The sequence below is a fragment of the Alosa sapidissima genome, chromosome 18 (genome assembly GCF_018492685.1).
Source record: "Alosa sapidissima isolate fAloSap1 chromosome 18, fAloSap1.pri, whole genome shotgun sequence".
Taxonomy (NCBI): Eukaryota; Metazoa; Chordata; class Actinopteri; order Clupeiformes; family Clupeidae; genus Alosa; species Alosa sapidissima.
The window spans coordinates 18,557,680-18,575,184 of record NC_055974.1 but is presented as its reverse complement, the minus strand read 5'-3'; the positions used below and the strand labels follow the sequence as shown (position 1 = coordinate 18,575,184).

Sequence of the window (17,505 nt, the reverse complement as noted above, 5' to 3'; positions counted from 1 at the left end):
GGATTTACATAACCGTCTGAAAGAAAAAGCAATATTCCAGCTACTGTAGCACTTTGACAGTACATAACAGAGTCATTCTGACAGTTTCTAAAAATTCTACAAGGTCTCAGCTTTCAGGGGATACCAGGCATTTGATGATAGGTCACAGTATGAGGACACAGGAGCTATTACAGTAGACGCTGTGCAATTTCGGGCAAAATCCCAAAAATAGGCCCATACGCATATCAGGTTAATTTCTCCATGGTCACACACACACACACACACACACACACACACACACAATAGATGAAGACAAAGTAATAAAGACCAATAATAACAAATATTTTTTCTTTCAACAATTGGACCACAAACAATGAAACTCTTTAATGTCATTTTCATTTGCAATTTTCAGAATATTCCATTTCTCTCCAGGTTCAGCCATTTTCTTAAGACTTTCACGATTTCTCATATTTTGATAAAAAGTTACAAAACAAATGGCCATTTCTTAAACCTCCCAACATTCAGTTGTCAGAGAGCACAGATATGGGAGTTACATGGAGAGTTTGGAGTTGTTATTGGGCTGGGCCATGGTTTGCCTTCTTACTGTAGAACGAGGTGGTTTTGATGCAAGGAGAGGCACCAGAACCACTTGGTTTGGTTCCCCCTCTCACATTCTTTCTCTCTTAATCATGCATGCAGTGCAGGCTCATACTCTCTCTCACACACACACACATACACACATGCACATGCATACACGTCATACATATATGCACATACAAGTAAAGATATGTTCCTAGACACATACAAATATGATGCTACACACACACACACACACACACACACACACACACACACACACACAGTCTCTCACAAACACAAACAGATAATCAATAAAACCATGAGAAACCATGTTTATGGAAGCTAAACAAGATGCCTTGCTATCCAGCCACAAGTTGTGTTAGCCCACAGCATGCCCTTGCTGGACTAGAGAAAGCAGTCACAATCTCAAGACTGTTCAGACGATGGCAAAGATATTTTCAGACAGTCATTTGGACAACTACAGTATGTAGGATTTTTAACATGGGCTTTTTTAATGTCTGTGAGGGATCTACGTCTTAACACAGAACAGGTGTGACTATGAGAGTCTTGACAATGGATCAGGCAATCTAACGGTGGATCCTCCAGAAATGTGCTAGAGCTCGTTTATGGACCGTCTTCTAGGACGAGAGAAGGAGATGATGTAGAAAGAGAAAAAGAATAAAAAATATCACTTTTTGACAACAAAACAGTGGCCTTGAGATGTTGATAGTGACGGCCTTTTGATGTTGTAGAAATGAGAGGTGGCATCTTCCCATAGACGGCGGTTCAAATTTACTCATCGTCGTCATCATCATCATCATCATCATCGTCATCGTCATCATCGTCGTCGTCATCGTCGTCGTCATCGTCATCGTCGTCGTCATCATCGTCATCATCGTCATCGTCATCGTCATCATCATCATTATCATCATCATCATCATCTGGGTCAATGTTGCCAGCCAAGACATCCTCGATCCAGTCATCCAGTTCCTCAGCAGTGGGCATGTCCTCATCATCATCCATGTCCAGCCAGATACTATCAGCCTGAGAGAGAGAGAGAGAGAGAGAGAGGGAGGGAGAACGAGAGAGTAAAATAAGACATGCATTGCCTTGGCACTTTCATTATAATGTCTTCTCAAATTATAAATGAATACTACATATTAATATTGATGAATATACTGTAAGCACACTTTGAAGTCATGTACAGTGCTCTTAGCTGGCTTTGATGTAACTTGCTAAACAGTATTTTATGTATGTGTTTTTTTTTTTTAGGTTTTTGCCTTTATGCAGACAAAACAGTTGAGAGTGACAGGAAACAAGTGGGAGAGAGAAATGGGAGTGGGATTCATAAATGACCGCTGGTCAGAACTGAACCATGCGTGTTCCCATGGGCCCCTGTGCAGCATGTGGTATGCTGCCGCTTGCACCACACCCTATTCTGAGATTAATAATAATAATAATAATAATAATAATAATAATAAAAAAGCACGTAACAGCGGCACTTACATCCTCCACATCCACCACTCCAATCTGAGGGGAGTTGAGATCAATGCCAAATGTCTTCTCCCAGTATGGCACCAGCTAGGAGACAGAGACAGACAGTTAGGAGGAGCCACACCAGAGCAGGTGAGGGGACCAGGTGAGTGATGAGGATGGGATCTGATCGAGAATTGATAATGCTGATGATTTTTGGAAGACAGAGAAGAATCAGACAATACAGATGCAATCACTGTATCTGATATACTATAAGCAATTGTTTACCCTCATACAATGCAATTAATTATTTCATCCTTCTAAGTATTTAGCATTGCCAGTGATGTTATTTGAAATATTGGCTGTGTATGTAATAGTGCACGTGATGGATATCCGGTGTTCTATAGTCACGCACCAGTGGGAAGTCATCAGGGTCGATCCAGATGATGCTGAGGTGTGGGTTATCTGTGTTTTCACGGGATACCTCCTTCAGGATCTCAAGAAACTCAAAACCGTCTGAGAGGAAGGTCAAAGGTCAAGCAGTTATCACACAGGAAGGACCCAGGAAGAACATCAAATGTGCACATTTTACGATCATAAAGATGACTTTTGACTGGCCTTCGACCCTTGCTGATCTATGCAAAGTACACCTGTTTCATATTAATACTCAGCACAGGTCAACAAATGATACATAAAGGCAATGGAAAAGGTCAAAGGTTAAAATCACAAAGATACATTTTGTCTGACACTTGACACTGGACACTCTCGCTGTCCTTTGAAGAGGACCCCTTACAAAAATTGGTAACACTTTCCTTGACAGTATCGACATAAGAGTGACATGGCACTGTCATGACACATGAACCCTAACCCTAATCCTAACCTCTAACCCTAATCTTAACCCTAACTCTTGCCCTAACCCTAACTTGCTATGACAAAAAACATAATAACAGAAGCATTATGTTACAATGCATGTCACTTAATAACAGAAGCATTATGTTATAAATGTATGACTTGTTTATGACACATTCATGACAGTGTCATGTCACTCTTATGTCGATACTGTCAAGTAATGTGTAACCCAAAAATTAAATGTTTGTGGCAACTACTGTAGTGCAACTAGTTTGCAACTAGTGTCAAATGTGTTCACCAGTGATTTATCACCACACTTCCAGTGAACTTCTGACAAACCTAATTTGCATAATATGCTGCAAATTTGCTGCAACATTGCCAAAAGTTAACTGCAACTGTTCGCCAGAAACCTGACATTTCTGTAAGGGACACCATTATCACTTTTATCATCAATACATGCTGACTTTGTGTGTCAAACAACTTACCCTTTCATCCACACAGCAAATAGATACTTATAAAATAGTATGTATGAGTCTCTCTCTCTGTATATATGTGTGTGTGTGTGCGTACGTGCGTGTGTGTGTGTGTGTGTGTGTGCGTGTGTGTGTGTTAGCCTACCAGGGTCATCCTCCTCAGCGAAGGCCACAATGTGCTGTCCATCAATAGTATCCTCCTAAGAAGGAACACATAAAAAGCTAATTTCAGGTGTCCTGAAATCAATGTAACATTGTGAAATGTATATTTATTCTCACCTGTGATGTTTTTTTATACACCATGTATTCATTTGCACGGCTGTCACTAGCTGAATAGTACCATGAACAACTAAAATAAGTTCTAGGACCACGTTACTACTACGGTGGCCTATGAGTGCAAGTGTGTAGCAAAGTGCACAAAAAGTGTTTAGAATGTGTTGTGTGTATTTGCAGTGGGTAATGTGTTTCTTTAGAATCTGTAACATGAGCATTGTGAAAAGGGAGTGGAAGGTCTCACCCAGATCTCGTACATGCTGTGACCTTCCATTTTCCTCAGAGTTGGCCTGGAGGAAGAAGAGAAACAAAAAAAAAAATATAGGTGAATAAACACATTCCACATCAATCTGTCATTGACTGCTCATCTTGATAAGATTAACCTGTTTTAATCATTGTTTTGGTCTAAGTTCCTTAAGGAGAGATTTCAAGAATTCAAGGAAATCAACTAAATCAACCAATCAGTTTTCTGTGTAGGCAGGCTTTCTTTTATTTATTTTCTCCCGAACTAAATTAGTCAGTTCAGTGTATCTACTGTAGGAACATGAGCGTCATGTGCCCCCAAAAAAGGAAAATTTAAGACCCATTTCACATCAGATTACACAAAAGTGCACGGTTGTCTCATAAGAGTAAAACATAATGGTAACACTTTACTTTAGGTTTCTACATAAGAGTGACATGACACTGTCCTAACCTTAACAATAACTCTAACCCCAATCCTAACCCTAACCTGTCATGACAAAAACCGAATGACACTTGACAGAAGCGAGTGACAGGAGCATTATGTTAGAAACATTTATGAATTGTTTATAATGTTTATGACACGTTCATGACAGACTTATGTAGATACCTTCAAGTAAAGTGGCACGGGTAAAGTGACGGGGACACTGTACTGTAAGAGATGCCGTCTTTCGGATGAGACGTTAAACCGAGGTCCTGACTCACTGTGGTCATTAAAAATTCCATGGCACTTATCATAAAGAGTAGGGAATTCCCGGTGTCCTGGCTAAATATTCAATCTGGCCCCCTAATCATCCCCTACTGTAATTGCTCATTCACTCCCTCACCCAGGTGGGTGCTACACATGGTGGTGGTTAGTGAGGTCCCCCCTTCCATGTGAATCGCTTTGAGTGTTGAGAAAAGCGCTAAATGTAACGTGTTGTTGTTGTTGTTGTTGTTAAATGATTGCAAAAGACATGTTGAGGTGAGTTTAACAAGTGTAATTTCATGTGCATATTATTCAGGCCTACACTAGAAATTTCCAGTAAACTTCTGGTGAGAAACCTAATTTGCATATAACATTGCCAAAAGTTAAATGCAACTGTTTGCCAGAAATCTAATTTGAATGTGAAAATATGACTGCGACAACTGTTCACTAGAAACCTGACATTTCTGTAAGGGTACTACTTAATTTAATATGGGTTTGACGTATGTTAAGGTGTCAAGACAATGTGCTTGTTTTCATAATGAAATGTCTTAAAATCAAAGTGAAACCTTTATTAATGATTTTACAAGAAAGTGCTAGATAAGTCTCTTTATACTAAAAACAATAACTAGATTTTTTTCCTCTTAATATAAGATTAATAACACTTGGTTAGAGAAGCAGTTTTTGAAGTGAGCACCCTCAATGCTGCAAAAAAAGGTGCAATATGGAACCTGTTCTAAAATGGATCAATGCAATGACAGGAAATATGTGTTGTTTATACTGTTTTTTATGCAATGACTGGGTGTGTATGACTATGACTGGGTGTGTATGACTGTGTTTATGTATGTTGCTAATGCTGTTATATGTTTCTATTTATTCTTTTTTAAGTAACACTAGCACTTACAGTAAATTATATTTGTTATAGACTCTTGAATGATGCACTGAAGAGAGAGCAGTTTACATTTTGTTGTACCTGTGACAATGACAAGAAAGACATATTCTATTGTATTCTATTCCATTCAATGACATTCATACTGTAGCTGCCAGCTTATGAGCAGAATAGCTTCAGCCTGCGGCTATTCACTGTCAAAACAACACTCACCTGATCAGTTCAGAGACATGTGTAATTATGATAAGCCATGGTAATTCAGAATTATGTTGCCCAGCAACATTGCTCAAAAGGTTTCCCCATGTTTCACCTAAAGCAACACAATGCTCCTTTATGCAATTATCATGCCATTTATGCTCCTTGACATCAATATATCACCATTTAGCACTAAGACAGTATCCAGTTAGTTAAAAATCCACTAAAAGGGGCACTCCTACCTGATCAACAGAATTACACAGTGCTTATATTATATGATAGATATTATATTATATGTAAATTGTATTTCAAGTCAGTCATTATAGTGTCCAGTTTGTGTTACATGAATATTTATTTAGTTTGTATTACATTTAGTTTAGTTCAGTTCCATTTACATATGTACACATGTATGTATGATACATGTATTTAAAATACATATTTTATCAGGCAGTGTGCTAAGAGACCTACCCCAATACCATTACCATACCATGGACCATTAAACCACACAATAATCCAAAACATACAACCAAACAAGGCAAGAAATGGTTAACAGATAACAATATCAACATTTTAGAATGGCCCAGCCCGAGACAAGACCTCAATCCGTCAAAAAAAAAGCGAGAACGAGGCCAGAGTGATGGCAAAGAGTCGTTCCTGCCTCAATCACTGTGGAGACATGGAGAGGCTTGGTAGGTATTATAAGAACCATTTTGAGCTGTGAATGCAAATAAAGATCTTTTCACTGATTATTTAAAAAAGGTATGAATCATTTTGGACATGCCATTTTTCATAAATATGTAAAAAAAGATGAAAACGCTTCTTTTTTGATTCCATGTTTCTACCCCACTGGGGGCAGCCATGGCCTACTGGTTAGGGCTTCGGGCTTGTAACTGAAGGGTTGCCGGTTCGATCCCCAACCAGTAGGAAAAATGTGGGCGGGGGAAGTGGTTGAGCACTGCTCTCCCATGCCCCCCTTGAGCAAGGCACCTAACCCCTCTCTGCTCCCCGAGTGTGATACTGTGCTGTAGCAGGCAGGTCACTGCTCCGGGTTAGTGTGTGCTTCACAAACATATTGGTCAAGAGAAAATCAACATTAAAACCATATTTGCCAGGGGTATGAATAATTGTATTTGTTTTACTTCTTTTTACTCTATATATAAACTCTCTCCATCTGACCACTTTTCTTTAACATTTTTATCAGGCTTTTACAGGTTTTTTGCCTACAAATCAATATTTCAGAACAGGAAATGAGTGTTTTTTTTAGCGTGTTTTGAAGCTTATACTATTTATGGAGAGCATTCACTCACCATTGACATTTTTGACAGAGGTGACATTTAGAGGCATCAATGTTACTCTGTTGTTCTCCCCTCACCTGTCATTTTCCTCAATGAAGTCCACAAGTTCAGCCTCAGTGTAGGGTTTGCCAGGGATGGTCACAGGCTTGTCCATGAAGGGCTCATAGAAATTAACTTCATTCAGGACTAGACCCAGTTTCTTGGCAATCTGGAGAGGGAGGCCAAATTGGAGAAGTAATTTATGCAGGAAGTGGTGTGTGTGTGTGTGTGTTAGAGAAAGAGGGATATATAGAGAGGTTGGGAGAATTTGGGAGTATTTGAAATAGTATAGGCCAGGGAATGACAGAAAGAACAGACATGGAGAGAAAGAGAGAATGAGAGGGAAAAGGAAGCCATCAAACCTTGGAGTCAAAGGTGGCAAAGAACTTGATGAAGGGATGAAACTCCTCTGCAGCATCATCAAACTCAATGAAGTCTAAGAAGTGAGGGGGGAAGATGAAAAAGAGGACGATGGAAGAACATACAAACAATGAGTAGTCAACATTAAGTCTAGACTATACCTAAGCCCTTCTAGGCAAGTCTACCCACTCAGCGGTAAAAGTTTGATGCCGCCACTTCTGAGAAATCCAGTTGTATGTTACCGCTCTCTTTCAAGTGTGGTCGGCGGCAAACTTCGTTCCAAGGGCTATGTAGCCCTACGCCTTGGTCCTAGCCCTTAATCGTAATCAGAATTGAGACACCCCTACCCCTCGCGTGAACGCACAAAACCAAGGGGGAGGGGTAAGACAGAGAATTGAGACTGGCCCTAAGTCTAGACTATACCTAAGCAAGTCTACCCACTCAGTGGCCATCTTGGTAACACACTTTGGGGAGGCATACAGGAAGGGATGGGATATGTGTAGACTACTGCCATATTGCCGTTACAAACTAACCCCATGCATTTCTGTTTTTTTTTTACGATGTTTTGGGCTTTTTTGTCTTTATTGGGATAGGACAGTGAAGAGTGACAGGAAGTAAGTGGGAGAGAGAGATGGGGTGGGAAATGGGGCGGGAAATGACCGCAGGTCGGATTCGAACCTGGGTCTCCGTGGGCGCTCTGCGCTGTAGCCTGCTGCGCCACAGCGCCCCCAAACCCCGTGCATTTCTATGGAGGATTCTGTGCTGTGTCTCTGACTATTCACCTTATTCCACACGCAAACATTGGGGGCGCCATCTTTGTCCACTTTGTGCTCGAACATTACATTGAGCTAGGAATGTTAATTTAAGATTTTGGTGACTTTAAGACATTTCTGTAATACACCTTTCCTATCTGAAGTTAGTAGAACACTGACTGACAGGAGCGGCTGTTCTGTAATGACTTTCTGAACATAGTTACCATGGTCACCAAGCAGATCAGATAGGATTTGCTGCAATAAGTTTCTGCAATACACCCTCAGTAAGTGTTTTGGTTTTAACATTTTAGACAGTAAATAATCAGATGATGCATTGGGTTTTGGGTAGAAATAAAGAAAGCACTTTATAAGAATATATTATGACAATTATGTATTGACATACTGTGCTGAGAATAGCCAGTCTGTCTCTAAAATATATCTCCATACGATACAGGAGGCCACCGCCACATCATCTACCCACTCCATAGAGGTGAATAGCCTAGGGTGGCGAATTACAATATTGCCATCTGACCTCCTGATTTTTCGTATTCTCCCAAGTTAGCCTCTCCATCCTCTTCTGCCGTGGTATCCCAATGAAGCTAATTAGCCAGAGCTAGCCGAACGGAATATTGAGCACATGGCAGAAGAAAATACATTTCTAAAATGGGCGTAGTGGAATAAGGTGAATACTTTAATTCACTTAATTTCATAACATTCACTGTGTCTTGACTTCCTGTCATGCTTTTCTATGTCATGAGTCATGCATGAGTCAAGATTTCACAATCGAGAGTCATGAGTGGAGCCTTTCTGGCTTCACTTTAGCAAGTGGAATTTCATCACCCAAGGATTAATGATGTCTTTATTGATGCTTATTACACAGCTCTTCAGAGTGCTGCAGAAAGTTCCATTCACATGAATGGGCCTTCCCAACGTACGGGCCTATGTTAAATCTATATAAATCACCGGCAAAGTATATAATCACCGCTGTCAATGGCAACGGGTTGATTAACGTCTTTCATATCCCTCCGCAAGAATTCCGTTCGCTTATTGCAATGGAATTTCATTGAAAGGGAAAGTAAGCTAGTAAGACGTTGCCACACAACACCTGAAACTGTCAAGTTCTATCTGTGTGGCAAACTATTTATTTTGTCAGCGGAAGACACGAAACGGTAGCAAAATAATTTTTAAAGATTCGTTGTGTTAGGTTTCTTTTCTCATTTTGGCAAGTAGCCGTGTAATAAGCAGGATAATGTATTGTCCGCTGGTAATTATCAGAAAATAAGTCCCTTCAGGTCGAAGCAAAACCCCTCCGCTGCGCGTCGGGGTTCTGTTCTCCCTGTCGGGACTTATTTTCTGATAATTACCGACGGACAATACATTATCCCTTACATAACATAATGGAAAATAATATATTATAATGATTATATAAAATTGAATCGTGAAAATACATCTTATAGAATGTTGTGTGGTGTGATAGTGGTGATTTGAGTGTTGATTTTCAGTCATGGTAATCTTACAAATACACCTGGATAATTTCTGGGTTATAAAAATGTGAGTCCTTGAAAGCTTAACCAAATGTTTTCAGACTGTGTATACTATGTGTCTCTGTATGTGTTCGTTATATGTGTTTTTATTCCTAATTCAAGAGAACAGACAACGGCTGAGTTGTGATATACATACGGGGGGACCTGTCGCTCTTGAAGTAGCCCACCAGCTTAATGTCTTCATCAATGTTGTAGAAGCCTTTAAGTTCTCTCTCATTGAAAATGATCTCTACAGGCTCTTCAATTACCTACAGAAAGAGATATTCATTATTTAAAGGAACCGTATGTAAGAAAAATATTTCAATTAATCATAAAATGCCCCTGATATGTCACTAGACATTAAGAAATCATGTTCATTTCAAATACTTATATCACTGACAACAGTAGTCCAGCCAGGGTATTGTCATTTAAAAAGTGAAGTTGCAGCCCACAACTGATGTTGATGTTGTGTTTTGTCATGTCATGTTGTGTTTTGAACTGATGCGCCACCCTCCATCTATCTACTAATCACGAAGTCAGTAGTGTTTCGCCATCCGCGTGTGCAACCTCGAGTCAGGGGGGAGGGGGAGGGGATACACCGCTCTTCAGTATTTTGAAAGTGATTGCAATACCAGTTTTGGCCACAATCTTACATATGGTTCCTTTAAGTATTTCACTGTGAGATATCCAAACAACAAATGATAGAAAAAGTATGATTAATGATAAACAGTGGGTGTAACTCCTGAAAAAAGCATACTACACAAATCATTTTTACAGTTTTATGACAACTTGCGGCATCTCAACACTCAAGGGCAGCATATTGAACATGGATTTAAGGGGGGAGCAATTGACTCTGAACAGCAGCAACATTACATTAATACACAGGATTAGATGTTAAAATCCCTTGTGCCAAAATCCAAGGTAAAAACACATTCAGAAGCCCCTGCTCAAGTTTAACTTTAAAAAGCACACTACCCACAAATCCGCCAACAAATGGTCACAAGCGCAATACAAATGGCCCATCCAACAGCAGTAGCCTATATAGTATGCGGCATGTCATTGGGGTTATCAAGTGGGCACCCTCATTCACCGATGTTTCGTTAAGTTAGGCCCACGACACCTCATGAAGGCTTAACAGTGAAACCAGCGTCCTGGAGACACTCCCCTCCATGCTGCCACCATATTACCACATTGATTAACATCTTCCCACATTCTACATTCTGCTGCGCCTGGCCATCTAACCCCAGGCCTATGACCATTAATCTTCTCCCTCCTTGGCTGACTGGCCTCTCTTTCTGCCTCAGTGCTAGAACTTTCCTCAACAACAGGGGTACTGATGTCCTGCGAACTGTGGGTTTCTTCCTGTCGCTGAACTTCAACCGACTGACTTGATGCACTTCTTAAGAAATAGCTATCAATGCGGGGACCCTGTGTTCCCTCTAACAAGCACTTCTTTTTTCCTTGATGAATTTTCAGGCCCTTTAGACTTGTAACCTTCTGCCAACCACACACACACATCTGCAGCTTTTTCTCAGTTTTCTCTAAACTAGTGGCTTCCACAAACATGTTTTCCTTACTCGTAATCAAATTCGTTCCAGGGTCAGTAACCATGTCTATCACAAGTGAGTCATCTTCCGCCCCTACTCTCGCTGACTCTAGGGGTATTTTTTCATTATGTCGTACTGTAGCTTAGTAGGGTGCAGCCCATCGCTTAGTGAAGCCTGGGCTACTGCCACAATGAGCTGCTAACCCATTGTAGCCCCGGCGGGGTCTATTTCCTCCTGTCAATTATAGTAATTCCTGAGGGAATTAGTAAACGTGTTGCTTGATGAAAACTCACGTCATAGAGAAACTCCACCAGCGTTTCGGCAGCCATCTCGCCATCATACTCTATGACCTCATCATCAGAGAAAATATAGATACTGTCAACCTCATCCAGACCTGAGGAGAGAAAGACAGAGAAAGGGAGAGATGGTCAAGAGCAGTTATCAGTACACCTCTATTCCTTTGTGGGAGACACCATTTTAAACTGTATATTTAAGTGACTCTTTTCCTTCTCTCATGAGAGCTCAGAAAAGAACGCTAGTATTACTGTGGTATGAAGTGTTCCTGCACTACAGTACATTAGCAAATTCATGTTCACTTTTGATTAACTACATACTGTCCCATTTAATTGAATCCAAAGAAATGTATGCTTTTATGTGTGGTTTATTTGCTAGGGTGAGAAACCATAAGCAGTACTTAATTTTTTTACTAAATAATACTTTACTATTTATGACAGACAATAAGTTATTTATACTGATAACTGATTATGTATATGTAACGAATACACAGAACTGGCAAAATCAAAGTAAAGTACAGTAAGTCATGGCAGATACTACATATATTGGCCTTTGGGAGGCGATGCAGGATCACTTTACACCTTTTTTTTAATCCTACATGTACTGCATATGGCGGGCAGTGTTCAGCCCGATCACACACACACACACACACACAGACGCAAACACGCACGCACACACACACACACAGACAGACAGACAGACAGACAGACACACACACACACAGACAGACAGACAGGCAGACAGACACACACACACACACACACACAGACAGACAGACAGACAGACAGACACACACACACACACACACACACACACACACACACACACACACACAGACAGACAGACACACACACACACACACACACACACACACACACACACACACAGACACACACACACACACACACACTTGATCATCATTGATGAATGATCAAGTTATTGATTAATAACTTGTGTGTTTATTAAAATATAAATTTTAATATATTATATAAAATACCCTTTTTATGGTATTTTATATAATATATTAAAAATAATATTTTAAGGGGAAATAAAGACAAATTCTGAGAGTAGAGGAAAGGTTGTATGAGGAGACGGATTACCCAGCTTTTTGGCTACGGCGATGTCTTTCTTGGAATCCACCAGTCCGAAGCCAATGTCTTCATCATCCAAGTCATCCAGGACCTGGGCAGCAAGCTGAAGAACCAGAAAAGGATGTGTATACCATTACAGATCTGCTTACCAACTCACTAAGTTTGTGTGTGCCCACATGTTCATCTTTGTGTGTATGCAGGTGTGTGTGTGTGTATGCAGTGTGTGTGTGTGTGTGTGTGTGTGTATATGTGAGTGTTTGTGTGTATAAGCTTGCTTGTGTGTCCGTGTGTCTCTCTCTGTGTGTATATTTTGACAGAGTGCCTAGATTCCTAGAATGAAGGCCTCTGAATGCAGCCACCTTTACAGTTTGTTCACAGCCAAATCCTTCACAGCAGGTATAACCCCCAAAACTCAATTTCCCATGATCCTTAGACATGCAAACCCCTTTCCCCCACCACTACTTCCTCTCCCCTCTATAACATACTCAATTCACTGGCATTCTTCACAGCCTTAAAAGCAAAAAAAGAGGGGGGGGGGGGTGCTTCTCCTGCACTTTCTAAATCTATTTGAAACTGGACCCATGATGGACCAATAGCAGAGTGACATGAGTCTCTGTAGATAAAGGGGAAATGGGTGGGACTGGGAGGTGGTAGGGACTGACTATATCGCTGCCCAGAAATCAAGGCGTGGTAACAGGTGCAAAGACTGGGTAGACGGCAGCCATCTTGTCTGGTTAAAGATAGCCAATCAGGCTAAAACCACTCATACACAACTCTTACACAGATACTTCAATTCACATTATGGACACTACTAATAAAACCATTGTAATATACACTTAGGACACATACACACTCACATTAAAATATGAAACCCAATGATACACATATATTGTATACCAAAACTTGATTGGTTGATTTGCTATTGATATGCTCCCTCAGCACAGGTGAGTTATATTTCTCAGTCTATGTTATTAAACTGACATTCTTCATTCTTCAGCTTCACTTCTAATATACATTTTATGTTCGAGAAAACACCATGAAATAATAATAATAATAATAATAATAATAATAATAATAATAATAAAAACATATTTGGTGAGGTAAAAAATAATCTAATCAATTTTAAGGATGAGCCTGAAACCAACAGATTATCTAATGTTGAGAACAATACTGTGTTGGAGTGTCCTTAGAAGTACCCTTGGTCCTCACATATTCAGGCATATCAGTATAGTACACATACTGCCCCTGTGAATAAGCCAAGAAAAAGTTCAGATTCTCCAAAACACATCCTATAATTCATAGCGTCGGATACCTCTACACCTGACCAGTTGTTTTACATAAGCGGTGCACGGCCATTGCTATACATCCAGTCAGCCAATCAAGCAGTCACATTACGACACTCAGTTGGCAGCTTGCTTAGCCAATCAGCCAATCAGATGCCCTGCTATGACTGGAGTGGGCGGAGAGGAAGTGGAGTCAAACCTTACTCACCCCTCCCACTGGTTGATTCATGACCTCACAATAGCTGTTGAGATCTTATCCCATCATCAATATATGTTATTGTGATCACTATGTATGAGTGCAATACACACTGAGAACAAGTTACCGAAAGCTCCTCACAGCAAATTTGTTTCTTCTCTTCTAAACATTTTCCTCAAAGCAAAAACCTATACATTGGCTGTGCTTAAAGACATACTGTGCATCTTAAAAAAAATTGCCCCCCAAGGCAACTTACAATATGTTAGCACATGCAGTATGCTTGGAATTGAACCCACTGCCTTGATCTTTCAGTTGAGCTACAAGACCTCATATAACCTACACAGCTTGTGAGGTGACCACAGATTTGTATGATGTGTGGAGCTTTCAAGTCAACAGTCTTTCAACTAAATATAACTCGGTACAACACCTGTACTTAAAGATGCAATATACAGTTTTTGTCACAAACCTAATGCAATGGTTAATTATTTAAGCATGATGTAGCACAGTGCCTCCCAATATTCCTAATACATTCAGTATAAATGATTAATTTGAATAAAAAATAAGCCTTAGAATTTAATGGAATAATGCAATCGAAATCTGGTGTCATAAATGGCAGTATGGTGTCTATAAACATTTGTATCACTGACAACAAAAACTACATATTGCAACTTTACCCTCTGGTGGTACATGAAGATATCATTACAGGAACTGACGTAAACCTTAAAGTGCTTAAATGGATGGGACAAGCTCTTCTTTCTTCAAGCAAGGCATCAGGCCACAAGACGGGTGCATTGCTTGAAGAGGAGTTTAGAATAGGTTTGTTGGGATGGTAGAACCAACAAAATAGGGTTAGATGGCGACTGTAATATTTCCTACCCCCTGCCAGAGGTCAGTAGAGATGCAATTCTTCCTGCGCCATCTATATATAGATAAATAAACGAGTGAACACAAAGCACCATCCTTCCAGACCCAGTAAATAAATAAATAAATAAAACACAAACAAATCGTAAATGAGAGATGCACAGTCACAGGCCAAGCTTCTAACGGAGGGTAGAGAGAAAGAAGCTTCCAACATAGGAAGAGAAGGAGGGGATTACCAGAAATAGAGAAAAAGAAGAAAGATATAAGACCTAGTTTCAGGAGGAAAGTGTGAATGAAGAATGAAGAAAACTGAGGCAGAAAGGTAAAAAGTGTGGAAAGGAGATTTAGAAGCGTAAAGAGATAGAACAGAAAAGAGATAGAAAAGATAGTCTTGGAAGGCCTGAACATACCTGGTAGGTAAGGGCTGCTGGACTTGTTATCAACTGCAGGGAAAAGTGATGCTTTTAGAGTGTGGGACAACCAACAGAGCAAAGAGACATTCAACTGATCCACTCCACCACAGTCAACAAGATTGATACTGCAGGACAACCAATAGATCACAGTTACATTAAACAGATTTAGTCCAGTACATTCAACATGGTTGATAGTACAGGACAACCAGTAGAGCAAAGAAACATTCAACAGATGCACTCCAATACATTCAATGGGGTTGATGATTCAGGACAATAAAACAGACCACCGTGACATTCATCAGACCTATTTCACCACAGTCCAAAAGAATGACACAACAGGAATTTAAGTTTAGTAAAGAAACATTCAGCAGTCCACCACTCTATCCCACTTCCACAGGAAAACCAACAGAGCACAGACACATTCAACAGAGCAGCTCTCCAACACTGTTGTTGCAAACCACTATTTCTCAGTTCAGAAACACACAACCAAAACCTTCTCCCCAGCCTAATAGGAGACAACACTGCATCAGAGACATAAAGGCAGGGGGCTTCAAACTTTTAGGAGGACAATTTCAACACAGCCTTTAAAAGGAGACTTTTAGAAGCGCAGGGCAATAACCAAAGCCTATGAAGACTGTTCTGAGTTCTGGTTCTGAACTAGCTCTGGCTCTGAATCAATTCAGACCAGTGGGGTGTACTACGAATCTCGATTAGTGGGTTAGCGAGGTATGTTGCGCTCAAAGCCAGGGTATGCTGTGACACGAAAGTGGATCTGTTTTAGTGTCGCCATATCACCATGGTATCTTATGCTGTCAACCAAACCTTGTCGGGAGGAGGTTATGTGCTAAGTTATAGCTCAAATCGTGTAATCTACCGCCCGCTGACCAATCAATTGTCTTAAAAACGAAGTTATCTCACGTGTAGGATTCTGTCATATATCTTACAGGTGGAGCTCATTACATTTTGGATCTCGAATGCGCTTTAATAGGGCGGTGCGTGCAAATATCCCACTATATACAACAACTGATGACAATTGATTTATTTGATGTTATAGGTTAGACACAAAAAATTACCGCAGTGTAGATTAAGCTATCGCTCATGAATGCGGAAGTAATTGTTTTTAAATAGAGGCGGTCTTGTGCGTCTCCACGTTTCACGATTGGCCAACGTCATCCCAACACCGAGAACGCGCACAGATCTGAGCTGGAAGCCTAGTTTGACAAATATATCACATAACTGCTATCGTCGTATCACTTAACGTATACCCCTGAGTCAAGGCTTTGTCAAGCCTCGCTATGTCTACATAGCCTAGATATGTCTAACGTGCTTCGTAGTATACCCCACAGGTTCAGATCCATTCTCTAGCCAGCACTTATTTGTAAACAAACGCCCAGAAAGGAGCCACCTCCTTTGTAGGCTGCCACCATCCCGATGAATCAGTGTAGCGAGCTACACAAAGTACATCTAAAACAATGGATAATAAACCATCTGGACCATCTCACAATGGATAATGGGGGAAATAATGCTTGTGTATTACTAGGACTAGGTATTTAAATTTTGAATGCAATGAATTCAAAGTGATGTGTTTGTTTGTTTGTTGTGTCTGCTATTTGCATGTCCTGTGTGGTTTTCTCATGGGTATCCATCAGTGTTACTAGAATAGGATATTAAACAGAAATATACAGACACGAATGCCACAGTGAAAAACAAAAGAAAACTTGTGTGCCACATAGAAGGGCAGTTATGGACAAATGGACCCAAAGCCATCTGAGTGAGCTATTTGGTTGTCCAGCCATGATTATTACACAAAGGTCGCTGGAGTATCACAGGACGTCAATAACTCTTCCTACACAGTTCCCAAACTCAATTTGTCAATGTATCATTTTTTGTGTGCCTTGTAAAATGTGTTGTGTTTTGTAATAGACATAAATGTAAGCAAAGCTTATGAGTAAGAACAAATTTGAAAATGTGTGTGTAATCCATCAGTACTCTTTCATGTACAAAATTGTGTTAAAAACACTCTGGCAGGCTTATCAGCTGAGCTCAGACAAATCTACCTGTGACCCTGGACAGGGGCGGAACTCGGGTATTGTGTGAGGGGGGGCGGGAGATGTTTGCCCCCCCCCCCACTGATTGTTGCCGTAACCCACACTGTCGCGTTGGCTTGCACTAGCGTAATTTCACCAACCTTTACATTCACACATGTAATATGCAGT

The 17,505-nt window shown here is 40.4% G+C and overlaps 1 protein-coding gene across 2 annotated transcripts in view; it reads right to left on the bottom strand.

Moving 5' to 3' along the window:
- Nucleotides 1–338: 338 nt before the first annotated feature.
- Nucleotides 339–17,505, bottom strand: part of casq1b (calsequestrin 1b) — a 36,853-nt gene continuing 19,686 nt past the window's right edge. The window contains exons 2-12 of one of the 2 annotated variants that reach the window (XM_042069270.1): nucleotides 15,287–15,319; nucleotides 12,546–12,639; nucleotides 11,445–11,545; nucleotides 9,762–9,873; nucleotides 7,332–7,405; nucleotides 7,008–7,138; nucleotides 3,871–3,916; nucleotides 3,499–3,553; nucleotides 2,447–2,547; nucleotides 2,065–2,139; nucleotides 339–1,602 (exon numbers count right to left, since the gene is read on the bottom strand). In XM_042069270.1, the coding sequence (XP_041925204.1) occupies nucleotides 1,351–1,602; nucleotides 2,065–2,139; nucleotides 2,447–2,547; nucleotides 3,499–3,553; nucleotides 3,871–3,916; nucleotides 7,008–7,138; nucleotides 7,332–7,405; nucleotides 9,762–9,873; nucleotides 11,445–11,545; nucleotides 12,546–12,639; nucleotides 15,287–15,319 (1,074 nt within the window). In that variant the 3' untranslated portion in view covers nucleotides 339–1,350. The remainder of the gene's footprint in view (nucleotides 1,603–2,064; nucleotides 2,140–2,446; nucleotides 2,548–3,498; nucleotides 3,554–3,870; nucleotides 3,917–7,007; nucleotides 7,139–7,331; nucleotides 7,406–9,761; nucleotides 9,874–11,444; nucleotides 11,546–12,545; nucleotides 12,640–15,286; nucleotides 15,320–17,505) is intronic. The other variant, XM_042069271.1, reaches the window with a different exon arrangement.